At 67.3% G+C, this 20,255-nt stretch overlaps 1 protein-coding gene across 13 annotated transcripts; it reads right to left on the minus strand.

The window, feature by feature from the left end:
- Positions 1–544: 544 nt before the first annotated feature.
- Positions 545–19,976, minus strand: USP19 (ubiquitin specific peptidase 19). Of its 13 annotated transcripts, none has more exons than XM_067003421.1 (27): positions 19,819–19,976; positions 17,300–17,544; positions 15,562–15,618; positions 14,336–14,464; positions 13,669–13,802; positions 12,927–13,334; positions 12,292–12,559; positions 12,037–12,193; positions 11,859–11,930; positions 11,247–11,362; positions 10,728–10,942; positions 10,227–10,428; positions 10,014–10,147; positions 9,743–9,901; positions 9,545–9,655; positions 9,253–9,363; positions 9,011–9,112; positions 8,501–8,641; positions 8,200–8,318; positions 7,823–7,960; positions 7,370–7,734; positions 6,599–6,709; positions 5,866–6,082; positions 5,401–5,553; positions 5,144–5,307; positions 4,879–5,057; positions 545–797 (listed from the first exon to the last, which is right to left on the minus strand). In XM_067003421.1, the coding sequence occupies exons 2-27, from the start codon at positions 17,406–17,408 to the stop codon at positions 657–659; spliced, it is 4,212 nt and encodes a 1,403-aa protein (XP_066859522.1). In that variant the 5' UTR covers positions 17,409–17,544; positions 19,819–19,976; the 3' UTR covers positions 545–656. The 13 variants fall into 13 exon arrangements, with proteins under 13 accessions (XP_066859522.1, XP_066859524.1, XP_066859520.1 ...); XM_067003423.1 differs by lacking the exon at positions 19,819–19,976 and adding an exon at positions 17,795–19,531 and having other exon boundaries at positions 10,728–10,936; XM_067003419.1 differs by lacking the exon at positions 545–797 and adding an exon at positions 2,004–3,129 and having other exon boundaries at positions 10,728–10,906.
- Between the last annotated feature and the right edge of the window lie 279 nt (positions 19,977–20,255).

Here is a 20,255-nt window from a genome sequence, read left to right on the forward strand (position 1 = left end):
GCCGGGGGCGGAGAGCGCGCGGGGGGGGGCGCGCCGGGGACATAGGGCGCTGAGGGCGCGGGGAACACCAGGGGACACCGGGCGGGAAAGGCGCGCCGGGGCCGTGGGGAACTCCGGGGGACACCGGGCCGTAAAGGCACACCGGGGCTGTAGGGCGCACCGGGGGACACCGGGTGCACCACGGCCATGGAACACCAGAGGACACCAAGCACTACGGGTGCACTGGGGCTGTAGGGAACAGCAGAGGACACCGGGCACTGCAGGCACACCGGGGCCGTAGGGCACAGCGGGCCATACAGAGCACCAGTTGCCAGCAAAGGGCAGCAAGGCACACCGAGTGTCCACCGACACAGCAGGGCGCGCTGAGAGCCACGAGGCACGGAGGGACATCAGGTGACACCAGGGAGCACCGGGGGACACGAGGCACACCAGACACCCTGGGCCGTAAGGAGCACGGGGCAGCAGCAGGTGCCGCAGCACCCCAGGGGACACGGGGCAGCACGGTGACAATCCGCGGGGCCATGCAGCAGGCAGCAGAGGCGAGCAGAGTTCAGCGAGTTTAATGAGAGCAGGACAAGCCCCGACCCCTGCCCGCCCCCCCTCCTCCCCGGTGCCCGGCCCGGCCCGCACCCCCCGGGGCGGGTGCCCGCGACGCCCTAGTCGACTTCTTCCATGCTGCTGTAGGAGGGGGCCGGGCGCTCGGCGGGGCTGGCGAAACGCTCGGGGAGGCCTTCCGCGGCCAGCGCCGGGGCTCCTTCGGGGGCCAGGCCGGATCCGAACGGCACCGGGGTCAGTCCCTGCAAGCAGAAGGTGGCCGTGAGTTGGAGAGCGGGGCGCTGCCTGCCCCTCTCCTCCCGCCTCGCCCCCGGCAAAGGCCCTGCAGGGCGGCTCCTGGGCTTCGGTGGCACCGTGAAGCGGGGCAGGGGGGAAGGCACCGAGCCCGGAGCAGCCCCGGAGACCTGCCCAAGCGAGGAGAGCCAGGCTGCGGCACGCTCGGCCCAGCCCCGGCGCTGCTGCCTCGCCCTGTCCGGCACCTCTGCCCCCGGGCTGCCGCAGCGTGGGCCGGGCAGAGCAGCGTCCCAGCGCGGCACGGGGCCAGCAGCGGCGAGCCACGGGGTGGGTGCCGGCCCCTGCCTGGCTCTCACACACGGTGCGGGGCTTCAGGGGGTGTCCGGAGCCAGGACCCTCACCCCAGGGGCAGGCAGGTGCAGGCAGGGGGCCCCAAGCCCCGGGCTCCAGCCCCAGCAGGAGCAGAGGTCACCCCAGAGGCGCCAGGCGCTGACTCAGCCCCACGAGGCCAACGCCGTGGGCGCGCGGGGGAAGCCACCGGCCCCGGGGCAGCAGACAATGAGGCGACTGTTCCAGGACAAGCAGCTCCTGACCGCAGCAGCGCTCACCGCGCTGGGACCCGCGCGTGGGGAGCTGCAGGAGGGGCGTGGGACTGAGGAGGTGGGGGGGAGAGCCGCGGGGGCCCCGCAGCCCTGGCTCAAGCCCCCCCCTTCCCCTGTGAGGAAGGGGCCCCAGGCAGAAGCCCGGGAGAACTGTGCTCCTGCTGAGCATCCTTCCTGAGACGGCCAAGGGCACCGCCGCCAGGACAGCAGCGGAGACGGAAAAGGAAGTCACAGGGCTCTGAAGTCACCTCTCAAACCCAAACACGCCCGAGCAACGCTCAGCCAAGGGCAACACGTCTCAATGTCAGACACCGCCGGCGCTGCAGCCCTTGTCCCAGCCCCGCGGGACAGCGCGCCGCCGGCCCCGCCAGGCGCCCAGCGCCCTGCACGTGCCGCAGCTGCTGCCCCACGGGCAGGGCCCCAGGGCAGGGGCAGGCAGAGCTGTGCCCGGAGCCTGCTGCACCCTAGGGCAGGGCTCCTGCACACTGGCTGGGGCCACGGGGCCAGCACAGGGGGCTGGAGAGGGACACCAGCAGAGGGAGGGCACGGGCACCTGCTGGGGTGCTCCCTGCCTGGAGCCGGGCTGCCATCACACAGGAGAGGGGCGCCACGTCTCTTTGGAAAACCTGCCTTTATTAACACCCCCCGCAGCACGCAGGAGAGCGACGCTGCCAGCAGAGCCGCGAGACACCGCCCTCCTGCAGCCTGGGTCCTACCTGCTCGCCCTGACCCCACGCCTCTCCCGCAGCAGGCCCCTCAGAACCGAGGCGCTGCCCCCGGCCCCACGCCAGGCCGTGCACGCAGCAGGGACCCGGCCCCCCTGGGCGCAGGCAGGTGCAGCCCCCGCAGGTCCGTGCTTGCCGCAGGTGCCCCAGCGCAGCCTGCCAGGCTCCCCCAGGGCTGCCTGGGTGCTGCTGAGCTCTCCGGTTGAGCAGGGAAGTACATGAGCCCTTGGTGACAAGCCCATCCAGCCCCAGAACAAGGGACAACTGTGGCCCGGGGGACACGTCTCGTGCCAGCTCTGGAGAACACGAGGCTCCTGAAGCAGCACGCGCAGCTGGACCAGCAACCGGGTCAGGGCATCCTGTCCTCGCAGCAGCCTCGGGGCAGGGCACTGCTCGTTCCCAGGAGGTGAGCGGAGACAGGCGACGGTCCCCGGGGCAGCGGCACTGTCCCTTCCTGAGCGGCACATAGCCGTGGGGCCAGCCCTGCTCTGAGCAGGCAGCCAGGGCGAGGGAGGGCTGAGGGGATCCTGGTTCCGGGCTGTGCCTTGGCACGGCTGCGGGCCAGCCAGGCGGCCGTGCCAGCTGGCACGGGAGATGCCAGAGCAGACAGGCAGGAGCCAACGGCCCCACGCTTCCCTCGGCGAGGCCCGATCGTGCCCTCAGCCCGCGAGTCCTTCCCGGAGGGCTCTGTCCTGCCACCTGACGTCTTCGTCGCGTGGTGTCCTGGCACGGCGCGTGCCCCGGCGGCCCTGCTCCTGCAGCTGGCTACGTGCCCGTGCCTATCTCCAGCGGGTCTGGTAAATGAGCGGGTAGAACACGTTGAGGAAGAGAGCCACGATTGCGGCCGTGGTGGCCAGGACGAAGTATCTGACGCAGCCTTCGTCTGGGTGCTGGGGGGTGCCCGGACTCCTCTTCTGGCCACGGGGCCTCCAGGAGTTTCTCGCAGGCCTTTGGGGAGCCTCGAGCTGCAGCTCTTGTTCTTCAGCCTCCAGTTCCTGCCAGATCAGAGAAGCCTGCGATGTGGAAACCTGCGTCAGCACTTGGAGAACACAACGGGCAACACCCCTCGCCATCCCCCGGGGCAGGCGGCTGCCTGCGAGCCCAGTCCCGTGCCCCACCAGCCCGCCTCCCCATGCAGCGCGGTCGCGCCCGCCCCTGCAACTCCTGGGGGCTGCCGGTGCTCGCGGCGCAGCCGGGCTCCGCTGGGCGCAGGCGGGGCGGCGGGGGGCTGCCGGGCGGCGTCTTCGCGGGGCCGCGGGGAGCCGGCGGCTGGATCCCGGTGGAGTTGGAGCTCTGCTATTGGTGGATCCAGGCAGGCGAGGGGGCGGGCAGCAGCCAATGGGAGGCCGGCTGTGGTGATCCCAACGGGATTGTTCAGACGGCAGCCAATGGGGGCGCAGCTCGGGGTAGGAGCAGGAGGCGCGGCGGCGGCACAACCAGTCCCAGCTCTCCTTCGGCGGCTGGGGATCCCTCGAGAGCCAATCGCAGCCCAGCTTCCCAGGTGATTCCTGCAGGCAGCCAATCGCAGCCCAGCCCTTCCCTGTGCCGGTGATCACGCGGGCAGCCAATCAGGACGCAGGTCTCCGAGGGCACTCGGGAAGGTGCGCGTGGTCCCAGGGGGTCGGGGACCCGCTCAGCCCCAGCAGGATCCAACGCACGCCAGCACCGCGCCGGATCCGGCGCTGCCAGCGCCCCGATGGGCCCCGGGGGGATCCGATGGGCCCCGGGAGGATCCGATGGGCCGTGGGGCTGCGGGGCACACGGTGATCCCCGGCACCGCGGGGGCCTCCCAGCCTCCCACGGCCGGCGCAGGACGCGCGGAGCAGCCTTGCCCTGACCCGGGCCACCCGCAGCGCGTGGGGCAGCTCCAGGGCGCGCACAGCCCCCGGGACAGGAGCAGCCCCTCCCGGCCCCGTAGGCAGGCAGCTCCGGGCCCCGGCTGGGAAGGAAGAGCCGGGCTGCCCGACCCACGGCTGCGTGACGGCAGCCCGGGCTGGTCAAGAAGGCCCCAAGGGGCGCACGCGTTCAGCTGCGCCACAGCCAAGCATTGTCCTCAGCCCCTGGGGGGCCGGCGCAGCGGGAAGGGCTGCAGCACAGCGACCCAGGGGAGCCTGGCAGGCAGGCAACGCGCTGCACCCCCAGCCCGGGCCTTTGTTTTTTTTGACATTTCGGCAGAGAACAGGCCGACCGGTCCCCATCGGTACGTGCTGGAAGTGCCCACCCCTCCCAGCCCGTCCCGCAGCACAGCTCGCTCTGGCAGGTTTCTCCTCAGCACCCTGCGGAGGCTTGCAGGCCTCTGGCTGGGTGCTGGCATTTGTCTTTTCTGCACCCAGCATGGCCCTGGGCTGGGTCCCAGCAGAAAGCATCCCCCACCCTGCCCCGAGGGGCTGTGCTTCCCGGCGCAGCCAGTTCCTGATCCGCTGCTCTCGGTCCTTCCCGGCACAGAGCCCAGCGGGGCACGGCTCCCTCCTGCCTCTGACGCCCCAGCGCAGCTCTGTGCCCTCCCACCAGCACTCCCCCCCCCCCCCGGTGGCTGGAACCGACTCTCCCACCACCCCTTCGGGATGCGCCCATCCCAAGATCACGGCCGCAACAGGACAAGTCAGACCCCAAAGCCCAGTTGGCACAAGCTCTTCAGTCTCAAGGAGAGGCAGGCACCAAACCACGACTGCGCCAGGCTCCGCGGGGCCCTGCAGGCGGGCACATGCACGTTTTCAAGGCTCGGCGGCTCCATCGGCGCTGGGAGGGACGCGAGCTCTCACCTGACTGGCAGCAGCTTCGGCAGAGGGGGTGCGCTCGGCTCGGTGGTCTGGGGGGTGGCCTGGCAGGGGTCTCTCCACAGGAGAGTTCCTCCGTCGGTAGAAGAGGACGTACGCGTATCTGGTTACCACCTGGCTCTCGTCCACGGTGGTGACTGTGCTGTCATCGAAGAGCCGCCAGCCTGAGCGGAGGGAAGGGTTAAGCAAGGAGACCGTCCCCAGCTGCGGGAGAAGGGGGGAGGAGGCGGTGAGGGCAGCTGATCCTCACCCACGTCACTGCGCTGGCTGTTCTTGTCGTTGGGCAGGCGGGCGTACGCCGTGTAGTGCCCGCCGATCATGCCTCCGTAGTGGTTGATCACAGCGTACAGGTCATACATGGGCAGCTGCTGCTCGCCCTTCCGGCCGATGCAGAACTTGCTCAGGTCCAGGCTCCTAGGGAGGGACGCGGGGACGGTCAGGGAGAGGCCAGGCAGCGGGGCGGCGCACGCAGTGCCATCCCCGGCGCCTCGCCCCCCGAGCTCTCACCGGACGGGGAAGTCCACCATGTCGTTGATCTTGTCCCGCCAAATGAAGCTGCGGAAGGAGAAGCGCTTGAGCTGGATGATGAGGACGTTGGGCAGGCGCCACAGCATCAGCTGCTTGGAGGCCTCGCGGTGCTGCTTGCACTTGGGGCAGTACCTGCGGGAAGCACACGTGCTCGTTACCGACGTGGGGAGAGCCTCGGGGGTCTGCGCCCAGCGCCACGCTCCCCCACGCGTGGATCTGGGGGGTGCAGCGAGGGACATCTCCGCCTCCCCTGCCAGGGGCAGGCCAGCACAGCCCCGCGGAGCGCTGGCGTGGCTCCCTGCTGGCTCCTGGCCTCCCTCCCCAGCACACAGCCCAGCATTCCTGGCTGCCGGGAGAAAGGGCGTGCAGGAGCGGGCAGCTCCCGGGAAACCCCCGCTGCTGCCTGGGCCCGCAGGCTGGAACCCGCTGCGCCGCCTTCCTCACCACGCTTCCTCCGGGGCCAGGACTTCGGGCTTGGTGAAGAGGTTGAGGCACTGCTCCAGGGTGAAGTGGCCAGCCCGCGCCGCTTCGCTGGCCGAGCCCGGGTCTTCCACGCACTCCAGCTCCTTGGACTCCACCAGCACAAACTCCTTGAGGCGCTCGTTGTTCTTCCACACCAGGGCAAGGGAGCAGTCGTCTGCCAGCTCCAGGGGGGCGTCACCTGTCAGGGGGTGCACACCTCACACACCTGCCCCCCGGCCAGGCCGCGCCACCTTGCCTGGACTAGGAGCAGTCTTGCCCAGCCCGGCTCGATAGAACAAACACGCAGCAGGGCTAGGAGGACACAAGTGTCCCTGCCAGGCGCCCCCGCTGCTCTGCCAGGTTCCCCAGCCCAGGGTGGCAGCACCCCACAGCCAGCGTGAGAACCACTCTCAGCGGTGTCTACGTGACCAGCATCTCTTCAGAGTGGTGACCCAGCCACAGAGCTCACCGTCCCTCTGTGGGTGCAGGGGGGTGAGGGGAACAGGTCTGTTTCTCAGGGGAACAGACACGTCGTGCCTGAGAAGAGCTTCCAGGGAGCAGGCACCAGCTCCCGTGCCAGATGCAGCTTTTGTTGTGCTGAGACCAACGGCTCTCTGGCCCAGGAGCCTCTCGCTCCCCGGCCAGGAAGATCCACCGCCACTCCGCCAGAGGCCACGAGGGAAGAAATCGTATCTCCCCAGGGCTCTGGGCTCACCTTTATCTTCCAGCTTGTACTCTTTGTTGGCGGCATCGATCTTGTTGATGTAGAACTGCGTGGCTCGGGCGCTCAGCGAGTCTGGAGTGTGCTGGTACCCAGGGATGGCAGCTGCGGACAGGCAGGGACAGATCTTCGGTGGCACCGCCTGCCTGCCCCGCGTAGGGGCCAAGAATTTGCAGTGCCCCCACCCCCACCTCACATGCTACGGCCTTGCAGGGACACAACCACGTGCCCAGTGTCCTTGACTATTTTTAGCAGGCGCCTGCCCCTGGCAAGCCGCGCTCCTCTGCCTGCCTGCCTTGCCCCTTCTCTGCACATCGCTGCCATCCTGAGACGAGCGTCTGGAAACGTGACAGCCGGGCGGCCAAGCGCGAGAGGCTGCTCCCGTGCAGCTGAGTCAGAGCGAGGGAAACGAGGCGCTCACAGCCCCGAGGGGCTCAGCCTCCCACGGGACTCTGGCAGCCCCTGCCTCGCCGCCCCTCCCACAGCAGCCCAGCCTCCTCCCAAGTCAGGTCTTTGCTCTGCCGCACGGGCCCTGCCAGGGCAAGGCAGAGCGTGGGCTGGCAGGCATTCCAGGTGGGGCAGCACAGCCAAAACACGGCTCCCACGGCCTCCGGGATGTCTGCAGGGGCCTCCGGACCAAGCCACACGGAGAAAACAGATGCTGCGGTGGGAGGTCACCCCAAGGAGGACGAATCGCTCCCTGCCTCGCCAGGGGGCTGTCCGGGCTGCTGGCACAGAGAGGGTTAGCACTGCAGCACCTCTTACCTTCGGGTTTGAGGGCTCTCTCGTAGGACGGCTCCTTCTCGCAGCAGCTGTCGCCCTGCGACTCCACGTGCTCGGAGAAGCCGGAATCCAAGCTCAGCAGGGAACTCCTGGCTGCCAGGACCTTGCTGCGGACGGTGCCGCTGTCACCCAGCTCTGGATGCAGCTCAGGCACGGCCGGCGAGAGCGGGGGCTCCTGCAGGAGGCCGGACGCCCTGTCCCCGTCCCCCAGCTCAGGGGCAGAGGTGGCGGCTGTGCAGCTGCTCTTGGCCAGGGGCTCCAGCTTGTCGGGGAGCAGCGGCTGCAGCCCCTGCTCTGGCGACATCCGTCCCAGCTGGAAGGGAGGCTGGAACACGCTGACCGAGTACCTGGGCAAGGAGGGGACGGTCACAGCCGGCCAGGCACGGGGCTGGGCTGGGGTCAGGCAGAAGCACCCCCCCTTCCCTGCCCCCTCACCTTGCGTAGCCCTCCAGCAGCTGGGCCAGGCGGGCATAGGTGAGGCGGGACTCCGGCACGCTGATGAGGAAGGGGAAACCGATGTTCTCAGGGCGGCACAAAGCCTTGTGGTCTGGCCAGTGTGTCTTCTGGCATGCCCTGCAACACACACACAGCCCCATGAGCCCAGCGTCTGCAACCAGCCCGGCAGGAGCCCAGCGGGAGCTCGGCAGGGCTGGAGGGGTGCACCTGGGGCGAGGGGGGCGCTCAGAGCCAGACTGGCTCCGTCCCAAAGGCCGGGCCCATCCCACCTCCTCCCTGTGGGTTGAGCTCTCCCGTCCCACCCATCGCAGCAGGAGACCCTCCCTCCCTCCCCGCCGGGCACCAAGCCAACTCACACGTTGCAGTAACCGACTCGGTAGCACCTCGTGCAGCGCCTGAGCTTCTCTTCCTCCGACAGCTGCTTCTTCTGGCAGGCTGCACACTTGGCGACGGGGACGCTGGGTACCTGCGGACGCTGCAGGAGAAAGAACCCCGTTGGGCATGGGAGGGCACCTGGGCAGGGTAAGGCAGCCTCGGCAGGCCCTCGGTATGTCACCCCGGTACGTCACCCCTTTGTGCAAGCCCTTCTGCTGCTCTCCCCAACCCGTTCAGCCTCCCTGAGTGCCACCCAGCAGACCTAATCTTCCACTTGCTTACCTGCTGGACCTGCAGCTCCACGACCCGCTCCTTGGCCAGCTCTGGGGACAGCACCTCAAAGCAGAGCAGCAGGTCCGTGGGGGAGACGGTGTCGAGCGAGTGGGACGGCAGGAACATGCGGTGAAAGCGATTCTTGATCACCTGCCAGGAAAGCAGTGGAACGGGGCCACGTGAGGGCTGCCTCGTGCTCAGAGGGCTGCCCTGCTCTTCCCCTCCCAAGAAAGCCACAGACCTGAGCCCCCACCCGTGAACTGTGGGGACAGCAGCACCACGGGGATGCTGTGCTCCGCTCACCACCCCACCAAGGTGGCACCACTCGCCCCACGGCAGTGGCCCAGCCCTGCTGAGCAGGGATCTGCCTGGCAGCACCCAGCGCATGACACTGCCACCCGTGGACAAAATCCCCCCCCCCGTGGAGAAGGGGCTGCTGATGGCAACGCTTTCTGTGGGTGACCCAGGGGCACCCAGAAGAGCAGCCCACGGCTTGCTGGCCAGTTGGAGCCCCCTCACCTCTGCCAGGCGCAGGTTCTCTGGTTTCACACGCACGCTGTGGGCCACCGAGTCAAGTACCTCCATGGCACTGGAGTTCTCCTTGCTGATACTCACGAGGAACTGCCACGAAGAAAGCACCCCGTTAGTAATGCCGCACCAAGGCACGCGGGCCTTGGCTTCGCACGAGGCTCAGCCCAGGACCTGTGGCACCTCCAAGAGCCCTCTCAGGCTACCTCCCCAGGACGGTCAGGGTCCTTTACCTTGATAGGTTTCTTGTGCGGCTCCTTTGCAAAGTAGTAGACGGTCAGCACCTTCTGCTTCTGGGGGAGGGGCACGGGGAGGTACAGGAAGGGGTCGAAGGTGATGGACACCTGCAGGCACAAAAGCACACTCAGTACTGGGAACTGCTTGTGGCTGCGATCAGCAGGGCAGCGGTCTCACCAGGCCTGAGATCTGGCCCTGCCCTCTGACTTGTGCTCTGAGGGTCTACGAGTGGGGGCTGGAGCCTGCGGTACAGGCAGAACAGAGGCAGAGCCTCCAGAGCTGCCCTACCTTGGAACAGACTGGGCACACCAGCTTGGATTTGTACTGGCCCTGGAAAAGGTCCACAATGAAGGAATCATTCCTCATCTTGTGTCGCTGCCAAGCCTCCTCAGCTACCACCTGCAGGAAGAAAGGGCTCAGCACTGCCCTAAATCACAGGGGACAGGGCTGCTGTGCAGTGCCCTGTGCTTCCAGGGGCACCTTTACCTCATCGGGCCTCCCATCTGAGTCAACGGTCTCTGTGTAGGGCTTGTTCTGGATGCGGTTGAGATCCTCGTGCAGGCCGTCGAGCAGGAAGGCCATGAACTCCTGAGCGTCGTGCTGGGCATAGCCAGTGAACTGGCTGGCCTTGCTGGCCACGATCGCCTGGGGGAGCACAGCCGTCAGCCCTGCTTGCCCCCGCGCACAAATCCTGCCTGCACCCACCCGGCTCGCAGAGAAGAGCGCCCAGCAGCTCCCATGGAGCTTTGGTGCCTACCTTCAGCTTAGAGGGCTGGAAGGCATGGTGCGTGCCCTTCCACAGTGCCCGCAGCAGCATGGCAAAGCCGATGGCCAGGCGTCCCCCTGTCCCCAGCGGGTTGTTGTAGTTGATTTCCGACTCGAAGGACCGATCTGTAAGAGATGGAGGAGAGCGAGGGTGGCTGCGCTGTCCGAGGGGCCGGGCTCTGCTGGGCTCCAGGCGTGTGCTCACCGTGGAAGTAGTCGCGCAGCTCCCGGGTGTTGGACAGCGACTGGATGACGCTGTTCATGAAGCAGGTGTTGCCCAGGTTCACCAGCCCCGTGAAGCCAGGCAGGCACACCTTCTTCTTCTCGTCCTCGTCCTCATCATCCTCCACGCTCTCGGTGCTCACGGGGCTGTGCGTCATCGGGGGCACCATGCAGGTCGGTTTGGGCTGTCAAAGCAGAGCTGGGTGTGAGGGTGCTGTGCGCCAGGGGCCTTTGGGAACACCGCAGGAACCTGACTAACCAAGGCACCCCTCAGACAGGGCCGGTCTGGAGCCACCACACCATCTCCCACCTGGACAACTGCTGTCCCCAGCTCTGTCAGCTCTGACAGGAGCATTGCCACCTCCTCCAGGAACAGTTTGCTGGACCCCAGAGCAGCACCGAGGAGGATGGGCTCCAACAAGAGAGAAGAGCGGCCCCCCAGTTTCCCCCCCAGCCAGGTCAAACACGGCACAGCTCCACTCACCGAGGGGATGTGAGGTTCTTGCTTCACTGCCACGTGTTCTGGGGCTGTACGGGCCGCCACACCGTCCAGACCCCCATCCTCGACGCGTGGCTTCTCTTTGTCGCTGGCTCGGGCCTCCTCTTTGCTGGACAGGGGGTGCTGGTTACTGCCCGGGGGGGTCTTATCCAGAGGGGTAGGGCCTGTAGGCATGGCAACCTTTGCACCACCCACTGCACCTTAAAAAGGGGGAAGGGTGGGCCTGTGGTTAGCAGCACCACAAGCTGCCCACGGCAGGGCTGAGCTGCTCGGCCCATGCTCACACACACACACACAGGCTCTCGCCCACCCCTCTTCCCAGTGAGGGCGAGGAGCAGCAGTGCCCTTCCCCAGCACTTGGCTCACCTGCCCCGCACCCACTCATCCCTCTCCCTCCCCGCAACCCTGTGCCAGAGGACCCGGTGCCATACAGGCACTGCTGGCAGTGAGGAAGGCACCAGGGCGCAGCAGACGGGCAAGACAAGGGGAAGGCAGGGTGCAGACCTCGTGTGGCCGGAGCCTCCAGCCCGCCCCAGCGCTGGCTCTGGCGTTTCTTCAAGCAGACGTCAATGCGAGACACTGTGAAGTTGTACGTGCACTGGTCCGGCTCAATAAGATTCCTGAAAAACAGGCAGCAAGTGAGGAGTTCCCCAGACACCCCAGCAGCTTCAAAGACGCGAAAAAGCCTCTGTCGGGTAGGGCCACAGCCTCTCAACTAGTGTCAACCCCAAGGGGGGCTCCAGGAAGCAGGGGAGACACCCCCGAGCCCAGGCACACAGAGGGCCCCCTTCCCCACAGATCTGTTCTGCCTGGCTCCACGTGCCCGCTCTAGCAGGACACCCCACCCAAAGCACACAGGCTGGTCTGGCTCTGCCCACGAGAGCTCCAGATCAGGCCGTGGGAAGACCGCAGGCATGGAAACACCGGGATTTCCTTCTCTGCAACCATCCCAGGTTTGGAGCACCTGGTGCAGCACGGCGTGAGAAATGCAGAATGTGGCTGTGAGCCCAGGTGCAGGAGCGAGCGTGTCCTGCACAGACCGGCCAGCTGGGACCGGTTCCTGCTCCGGCTCTCAGCTCCCTCACCCCGGTATTAGCTGGAAATTTGGGACCATACCTGAGCTTCACCTGCCACCGGAACACCGTGTGGGGCCCGCAACCAGGGTGGAGGCGAAGGAAGTTTACGTCGCTGCAAAGAAATCAGAAGCAAGTGAGAAGAGGTGAACAAACAGAGCAGCCTTGCTGCTGCCAGGAGCTCCGCGACAGCTTGGTGCCATCCCAAGGCACGCTCGTACCTCGTCTGGAACACCAATGTGAAGTCTTGCTCCCGAAACAAAACCTTGGAAGTCTCCTTGTGAATCTCTTTCACGTAGACGTGCACCACCACCAGGTCATTGCCTTTCTCATACGAGTCATTCTTGACAAAGGTCAGGCTCACGAAAGGCTCTGGCTCTGAGCAAGGAAAGCCGTGGAGAGAGGTTACCTTCCCTGCAAGCACGGCCTTCCCAACCAGACCAGCCTGGGGACCCCCGTGGGCTCCAGCCACTCACCATCAGCTGCTGCTTCCAGAGCCACGTCGTCCTTGGACCAGTCCCTCTTCTCACCGTCTCTGCCCAGGGGAGGGGTGGCTGCAGGGATGGCCTTGGAGCTCTCTCCCAGGACGGACGCGCAGTCCCGGCCCCGCGAGGCCTCGGCGGGGCTGCTCGGCTGCAGGACTCTCTTCTCCACACAGGTGGCAACACGGTGGGGGAACACCTCTGTGGTGGCTGCAAGAGGCGGCATCTCCACGGGAACGGTCTCCTTGGCCAAAACCACAGCCTTTCAAGGAAAAAGGAAGCGGTGAAGAAGAGACAGCTTCGCTCCCATGCTGCCCCAGCCAACCCACCGCAACTCCTCCCCGCAGCCCACTGCCGTCAGCCAGGCAGGCACAGCCTCACCGTGCCCACACCTGCCCCGCTTGGACCCCTTAGCTCCACGGCCTCGGCCCAGCGATTGCAGGTTCCCTGTGCCTGTGGCAGTGTTAGTTACCAGGTCCTGGGCTGTATTTCGCCCCATCCTCCGCCACAGCCAGGCACCCAGCAGCCCTCAGCACCACCCTAAGGCGCCCGGGAGCCCATCTCATCCCGCAGGGCCGCGTCTCTACACGCAGGCTGAGGGAGCACGGATCAGCCAGGTCCTCAGGTACCTTCTCCAGCGGTGGCGCGAGGTCAGCCAGGGCCGTGGGTGCCTCGCCCTGGCTGGCTCTGCCGTTGCGACGGCCGCCTGCCCTCCCGCCGTGCCCTTTGCTGGGCTCCACGCTGCCGGTGACTCTGGCATTCGGCTCTTCTTCGGTTGGAGCCACTTTGAGGTAAACTGCCCGCTTGGCGCTGGGGCCGCTCTGCGTCCCTGGGCTGGCTGGGCTTTTCCCTCCCAGGGCCTCGCTTCTTCCCTGAGCGCGCTTGGGGTTGGAGGGCTCCCGCCGGGACCTCGGTGGCTCTGTGCTTTCAGCCCGGGGCTCTTCGGGGGCCAGCTCCGCAGCAGCAGCCTTCTCCTTCCCGTTCTCCCAGCACATGGCCCCTTTGGCCAGCTCTTTGGATCCATCCTTCCTTCTCTTCTGCGAAAAGCAGTGCAGCGCAATGGGAAGACATCCAGGCAGCAGTGCCTCTCTCGCTCTTTGCCAGAACCTAACCTTCGCTCCCGCTTCCCAGGGCACACCAGGGCTCTGCTCCAGAACCTGGAGGCTGTGGCAGGCATGCCGGGGCACACCACCACCCGCTCCCCGGGACAGAGGCAGCAGGCTTAACGCCCCGTGCAGCACAGGGATGCAGGATGTGCCCCTGAGTGCTCCCTGGGCAAGGGCAGCTCAAGAGCAGGGAGCAAAACCCTCAGCCAGCTCTGCCAGGCTCCATACAGTCCCCCAAAAGGCAGAGCTCCCCCCTCATCCTTACCAGAAGCGAGGTCCAGGTGTGAAGCGGGATCTTCTTCTGAAGCACAAGCTGCAGGAAGTTGCCCTTCTTGCACTGGACCTTGCTGCAGGAGCCCTCGATCTCCTCATAGAACTGACAGCTCCACTGGCGCCCATCTGCAGTCAAAGAGGGATGGCACCTCAGGCAGCAGTCCACCCAACCCACGGCCCTCTTTCACCTGCCCCGGGGGCCACAAGAGCGCTTGTCCAGAGCCAGAGAGCCTGCAGGCAGGCTGCCACCACACCCCACAAGCCTTCAGGGTGATGCCAGCTTCCTCGGGTTTGCTTTGTACATCTGGCTGGCCTCCTTCCCAGAGGGAAGGCCCTGTGTCTCCCTGCCCTCAGGGGCACAGACGCTTTTCCAAGGGATACCCAGCGCCGACTCAGTCACCCCAGCGAGCAGGGGACAGACGCACGCAGCACGGCCGCGGGCACCTGTTCACTTGGCAGAGAGAAGCCAGATCCTGCCCCCCAGCCCTCCACCCTTCTTCTTTTACGCTGCTCTCGTATCAGCCTGGCTGAAGCAGTGCCAGCCGACAGCAGGGCATTGCCTCTGAAGGAAAGGTTTTATGCTCGCCTGGACCAGCCCCACATCTAGCCCGCAGCCACGCCAAGCCCTGTTGGAAAAATATTTGCCCTGCGGCCCGTACCTGGCAGTTTGACCACGCAGTCAGTGTCGGTGAAAGCAGCATCCACGTCCTCCACCTTCAGAGCTCCGCTGCCCAAGTTCAGCTTGACAATGATCTCGTCAGCATTTTGCTTCCAGTCCAGCAGCAGCTCTACGAGAGGGAGGGAAGCGTTACCCGCCCGTCTGGGGCGCGAGGCCGCGGCGCACGCACCTTGGCAGGGGAGCACGAGCCCGGACGCACGTCTGCTCGAAGGAGGTCAGCACAGAGGACACAGAGCATGCCAACAAACCGAGACACTTGGAACCCGCTCTTATCAGGCCACGAACGAGGGCCTGAGCACGTGTTGCAGCAGGTCAGGTGAATCCCAGTGGGAACCAGAGAGATCAGAAGGCAGAAAGGCTTGGCCCAGTCACGCGCAGCACAACGGCTGGGAAGAAGGGGCGGCTCCTGCCAACTACAGAGCGACTGCTGCTTTCCCAGGGAACGAGGAAGCCGCAGAATTACTCCGGGGGATTCAAGTGGACTCTGACCACAACCAGAAACTGCCACTTCCCTTTGCATATGCAAATCGGGCAGCTCAGTTGCAATCATCAAGAGCACTGTATTCCTGCCAGGTAGGCGTTGCTAACGCAGCTGAAACACGGGTGGGCCAGCCAGCATGGCAAGAGCATCTCATCCGGGGAAAAAACGGTGCAGCAGCGTCACTCCCTGCAGACAGAGCCCCACCAGGTGTCTGCCAGGCTCCAGGTCTGGCAGGTGGCATCCTAAAATCTTCAAGGCAAAAAAAAAGCTGACGTTTCCTTCATTTCCAATTGGTTTAGTTCTATGTTCTGTGTTACGATGGGGTCCTGCTCCGTCAGTCTCAAAGCGGGGACGTGGAGCCAAGGCAAAAACCATCAGCAGCACCTGATGGGGGCCATGGCCCGGGACCTTCCCGCCCAGAAACCAGTGGGAGGATGCCGGCAACAAGATAACCCGGGGCTGTGCTCAGGGGCACCGCGACACCCAGGCCAGGAGCTGCCTGCCACGTGCCCCGGGCCTCTTGTTTGCAGAGGGCCCTTCCCCGCCACACGCGCCCTGCTCTGGGAAGGCTGCACCCTGTTAGGAAGAGCACCGGGGCGAGGGAGCGCTCGGGTTAGTTCTGCGGGACGCCAGAGCACAGGACAGCGACAAGGTGAGAGCTCCGGGTCCCTCGGCGAGGGCGCTCGGTGGCCATGCACTGGCAGCCAGCGCACACCTCCACTTACCCTCCTCCGAGTCCCTCTCCTGGGGGGTCTCAGCCTGCTCGGGCTCAGGGCGAGACACTGGTGGGCAGAGAAGCAGAGCGCAGGTGGGTCGGGCGTTCTGGCACCTCAGAGCACGGGCGGGCGCTCCGACACCCCAAATATCACACAGCACCAAACCTCTGCCCAGGACTTCCATTCTGCACGTGCTGCTCGTCTCCTTCCTCTGCCCCCTGCCACCTCCCCCGATGCCCTGAGCCCTGCCCGCAGCAAGCCAGACCCCACAACGGGCGCCATGCCCCCCACAGCTCTGCAGCAGGAGCAAAACAACCTTGCTGCGCCAGGCAGAGAGCGCTGCTTCGAGGCACGCCTGGCTGCGGAGCTTGTGGTAACTGGGCTGCGAGCCCTGCCAAGTCTCTGCTGGGCCACAGAGGAGAGGCTCTGCCTTGATCCTACGCAGAGAACCCGGTGTTTGGTTGTGCTCAAACCAATCTTGCTGTAAGGAGAGAACCTGGCAGCCCAGCTGCACTTTAACATTCCCGCTGCTGCGCAACCTGCCAGCGTCCAGGGCTAAAACTTCCTTCCAGCTCAGGCCGGGGAACCAGGCAGGTCCCGATTAGGACCTGACACCTAATCCCTGCTCCCTGCAGAATTACCTCTGAGAGCCAGCAGTGCCTCAGGGTCAGCTCCACCTGCACAGGGCGATGTGCCGCGACAGGCAAGGGTGTCAACGCGACAGCACCTCCTGCTGAAGCACACAACCGGTGACAACGGGAGCTGCGGTCTCCACTCCAGAGCACCCACAGGGCTGTCGCTGCCCTCCTCGGCGGGCTCCAGAGCAGCAGGAAACCTCCCCTGACCACTGCGGCTGCCGGTGGAGCCAGCCTGCCCTGGGACCCCCTGCACAAAGGGGATGGAGGCAGCACGGCCCACACCGCAGCCCCCGTGAGGGCAGGAGCCCCTCCACGCCAGGCGTGGGTGCCCCGAGAGGCAGCACAGCCCTTGCAGCGAGAGGAGGCAGCAGCGCCGTGCTCGCGGTGCCCTGGGGTTTCGCCCTGGGGGGGGGCAGCCCAGCGTTCCAGCAGGGCTCGGTAAGCGCTCTTTTACCTTGGCCTATAAATCACCGGGTTATTTTGAGGCTGCAGCAGTCAGAACGCAGCGGGCGCAGAATCCCAGCGATTTGCCAGGGCCACGGGGCTGCTGGAGGAGGAACCCGTGCTGCCTCCTGCCCGCAGGCGCCGCCCGCCCGGCACGGCAGCCTGCACCCGGAGCACTTTCTGTCATTGGATACGCAGCGGCCGGGGAAGGAATTGCCGCAGAGCGCCCGTTTCGGCGGAGCCGCGCCTCGCCACGGAAGGTGAGACAACAGCCCCACCCGCAGGCTCTACGCCCGGCGGGTGCTGTCGGCACCTGGGCGCTGCCTGCGGCGCCCAGGCTGGGAAGCAGAAGTAGGTCCAGCTGCGAGGGCACCTGCAGGCCCCCGTGCTGCTCCCCCCAGCCCAAAGCAGTGACTGGAAACAGCCACCGCTGGCCCCAGGCTTAAACCGAGGGCAGGGAGCCGACCTTCCTCACATCCCCGGGGCTAAGCAGCACCCGAAGAAAGGAGGTTACAGGTCCGGGGAGGACACCGTGCCAAAGAGGATCCCGTCGCAGGGTTACGGCAGCCACAGGAAGCGATTAGTTAAATCTGCTTACCCCGCGGCAGATGGCTGCGGGATCCCACCCCAGGGGGCCGAGAAACCATCGCGCCGGGGGCTCTCACCTTCCTTGCTCTCCTGGTTGGCTCGATCCTTCTGCTTCTTCTTGTTGGTGGCGTCGTCCAAGCCCCGAGACACTCTCCTCTGGCCGGGGGCATTGGTGCTACTGGACATCTTCAGCCGTTTGGAGGACACAAACGGCCCGCCGGGGTCGGTGATGGAGTCTGGGTCAGGGGTGCGACGTTTTCTTCCTGGCCCAGCTATCTTGGCGACTCTCTGTGGTCAAACTCTCTGGCAAGGAACTAGTGGCCTAAAGAGAGGAGAGAGCAGGCGTGGCAGGAGGAGCAGACAGAGGAGGCCCAACGACATCAGGACCCGCTCCCTGCCCCGGCGCCGGGCCCTGCGGGGACAGTGCCCTCGCGTGACCTGCGGGGAAAGCCCCCCTGGGCGCAGGCACCCAGCTCACCGCAGCTGCTGCAGCGCTTGCTGCCAAAGCGAGGGCTCGTCAAAGCCCCCAGGACACGACCAGCGGCCTTCCGTACGTGGCACGCCTTACGAACCTTCAAAGCAATCGCCACGCTCATGGCTCCCGCTACAACAGCGCCCAGGGGAGCAGGGGGGGAAGGGGAGCCCCTGAGGCGCACCAGCCAGCCCCCGGGGTCAGCCGGGACAGCCCGCCCCGCGGCTCGGGGCAGGTCAGCAGCTATTTCGGTCGGACGGCGCCCGTGTGAGAGGCCGGCAACGGGAGAGAGAACCGCCCTAAGAAGGAAGCGGGGGGAGAAGCAGCAGGCCCGGGACCTGGGACGCTCTCTCTCCCATGCCAGAGGAAAGCAAGCCTCCCCGGCACGGCCCGAGCTCCTCCCTCCACCCACCAGCGCGGCGGCACCTTGCGTATTCATCTCCCGGCGGGTTTACAGACAGCGCCAGCAGGGCCCGGCTGGAAACAAGACACCCGCGCTCTCGGCGGGCCTGGCGAGAGGGCCGGGCGTGCCCTCCCCAGCAGGGTCTGAGAGCTGCAGGACCCAGCGCCCGGCCGCTCTGTTTCAGGTGTTCGGGACAGAGGAGAGCTGCCGCGGCCTCCCGGACACGTCCCCGTGGAGACGGAGGCAGCGGAGAGCCGGGAAGGCGTCCCTGAGCCCCACGGCACCTTGCTCCAGCCCCGCTCGGCTGCGCCTGGCCCTCCTGCAGCGGGAGCACCCGTCCCCATGCGGGTCACCCGTCCCCCCTGTGCCTGCGCGGAGCTGACGGCCCCGCTCGGGGGCGTCCCCAGGGAAGCTCAGGCAGAGCACGCGGCAGCGCCGTTTGTGTTCCACAAACCCTCGTGGCAACGAGCGGCCACAAACCTCGAGGCGCAGCCGCCAGACCCCAGCGCGGAGCGACGGCACGCTCCCCGCAGCCGGAGCAGCCCAGCCCCACGGCAGGCTCTGTGCCCAAAGCATTTCTCTTCAGGCTGACCTGCCCTGGCCACCAAGAGCCACCGAAACCAACTCCAAAGCTTGAGTGCCAAGCGTCCCCTGACCGACTGGCACGGGCAACCCCAAAACCCCCAGCAGGGAGGCCTGAAGCAACCTGGGAAGGAGATGCCGAGCAAGCCCACGCAGTTAGCCCAAAGCGGGAAGGGAGCAGCTGTGGGACAGCAGCACCCCCCCCGAAGGCGCTGGGTCTCACTGTACGGCAGCAGCACCGCTGGCTCTGGCCGCACCGGGGGGACAGGAGGGACCTGGCAGCTGCCAACGCCGCTGGGCTGAGCGGGGCCGGGCCCCCCGGCAGGGCGCTGCCACCTGCTGCATGCCGCCGCCCTGCCCCAGTCCCCACTGACGCCAGCGCGGGTCGGCTACAGAACGATTCCCAGGGTGGCAAACGCTAAAGCCGGGCTGGGCAACCGCGGGCAAGCCGTGCCTGCCGGGTGTCTGCTGTTTCCAGGGGGGGAACCTCAGGGGAGCAGGAAACCAGGAGCAGCCCCTGCCTCGCGCAGGTTGTTCTCACGGGGGCTTTTCCCCCATCCCGGCGAGCACGCAGCGGGGGGGCGGGGGGGGGCTGAGCACCCCGGTGCCCCGGGCGCGGGGCTCCTGGCGCTGCCGCCGACCCCGCCGCGCTGCCGGCCGGGCGCACCCTCCCGGCGCGTCGCTGCACGCGGGGACACCCCGGCATCGGGGCCGCCTCCCCCCGGCTCCGCCCCGCACCTTTTGGCCGGGCACGGCGCGGCTGCAGCCCCGGGACCCCCCCCCCGTGCCCCGCGGCACGCCGAGCTCAGAACCGGGGCCGCCTCCCTCCCCCCCCTCGCCCCCGGTAACGGCTCGGGGCACACCCGCCGGCACGCCGTGCACCCGGGGGCCGGGGCGGCGCAGGGCACGGCCCCCCCAACCCCTCCCAACCCCCCCCAATCCCCGCCTGGCCCCCCCCGCCCGCAGCCCCCCGGTGCCCGCGGCCTGCCCCGGCCGCGCCTCACCGAGCCGGCAGCCGGCGGGGCTGAGGGGGGGAAGGCCGGCGGCGGGGAGTAGGCGGCGCTGCCCGCCCCGCCCCGCCCCGCCCCGTCCCGGTGCCGGTCCCGTCCCGGTGCCGGCCCCGCCCCGCCCCCACTCACGGCCCCGCCGCTCCGCCCCGCCCCGCGCGGCTGGCACCGAAGTTCCGAGCGGGCCCCGCTCCGGAGACAGGCCCGAGCCCGTGACGCACTTCCGGAAGCCGGCGGGCGGCCCCACGTGACGAGGGAGCGCAGGGGAAGGGATGGCGGCGGAGTCACGTGACGGGAGCCCCGGGGCCCGCCGCCGGTCCGGCCCCTTGCCCCCCCCCCTCCTTTCCCCCGCGCCCGGCCCCGCGGCGCCATGGCGACGGCGCCCGCCGTGACGTCATCGCGGCGCTGCCGGGGGGATCCGCCCACAAGGGCGGGGCTCAGCCCGGGGCGTCGCCATGGCAACGGGGCGGCCTGCTGCGGCCTGGGCCTGCTGAGCCCAGTGACCGCAGCCCTGTCCCCAGTGCCACCAGCCCTGCCGTGTCCCCTAGTGTCATCTAACATGTCCCCCA

This window comes from Anser cygnoides, chromosome 10 (assembly GCF_040182565.1).
Source record: "Anser cygnoides isolate HZ-2024a breed goose chromosome 10, Taihu_goose_T2T_genome, whole genome shotgun sequence".
NCBI classification, from domain to species: domain Eukaryota; kingdom Metazoa; phylum Chordata; class Aves; order Anseriformes; family Anatidae; genus Anser; species Anser cygnoides.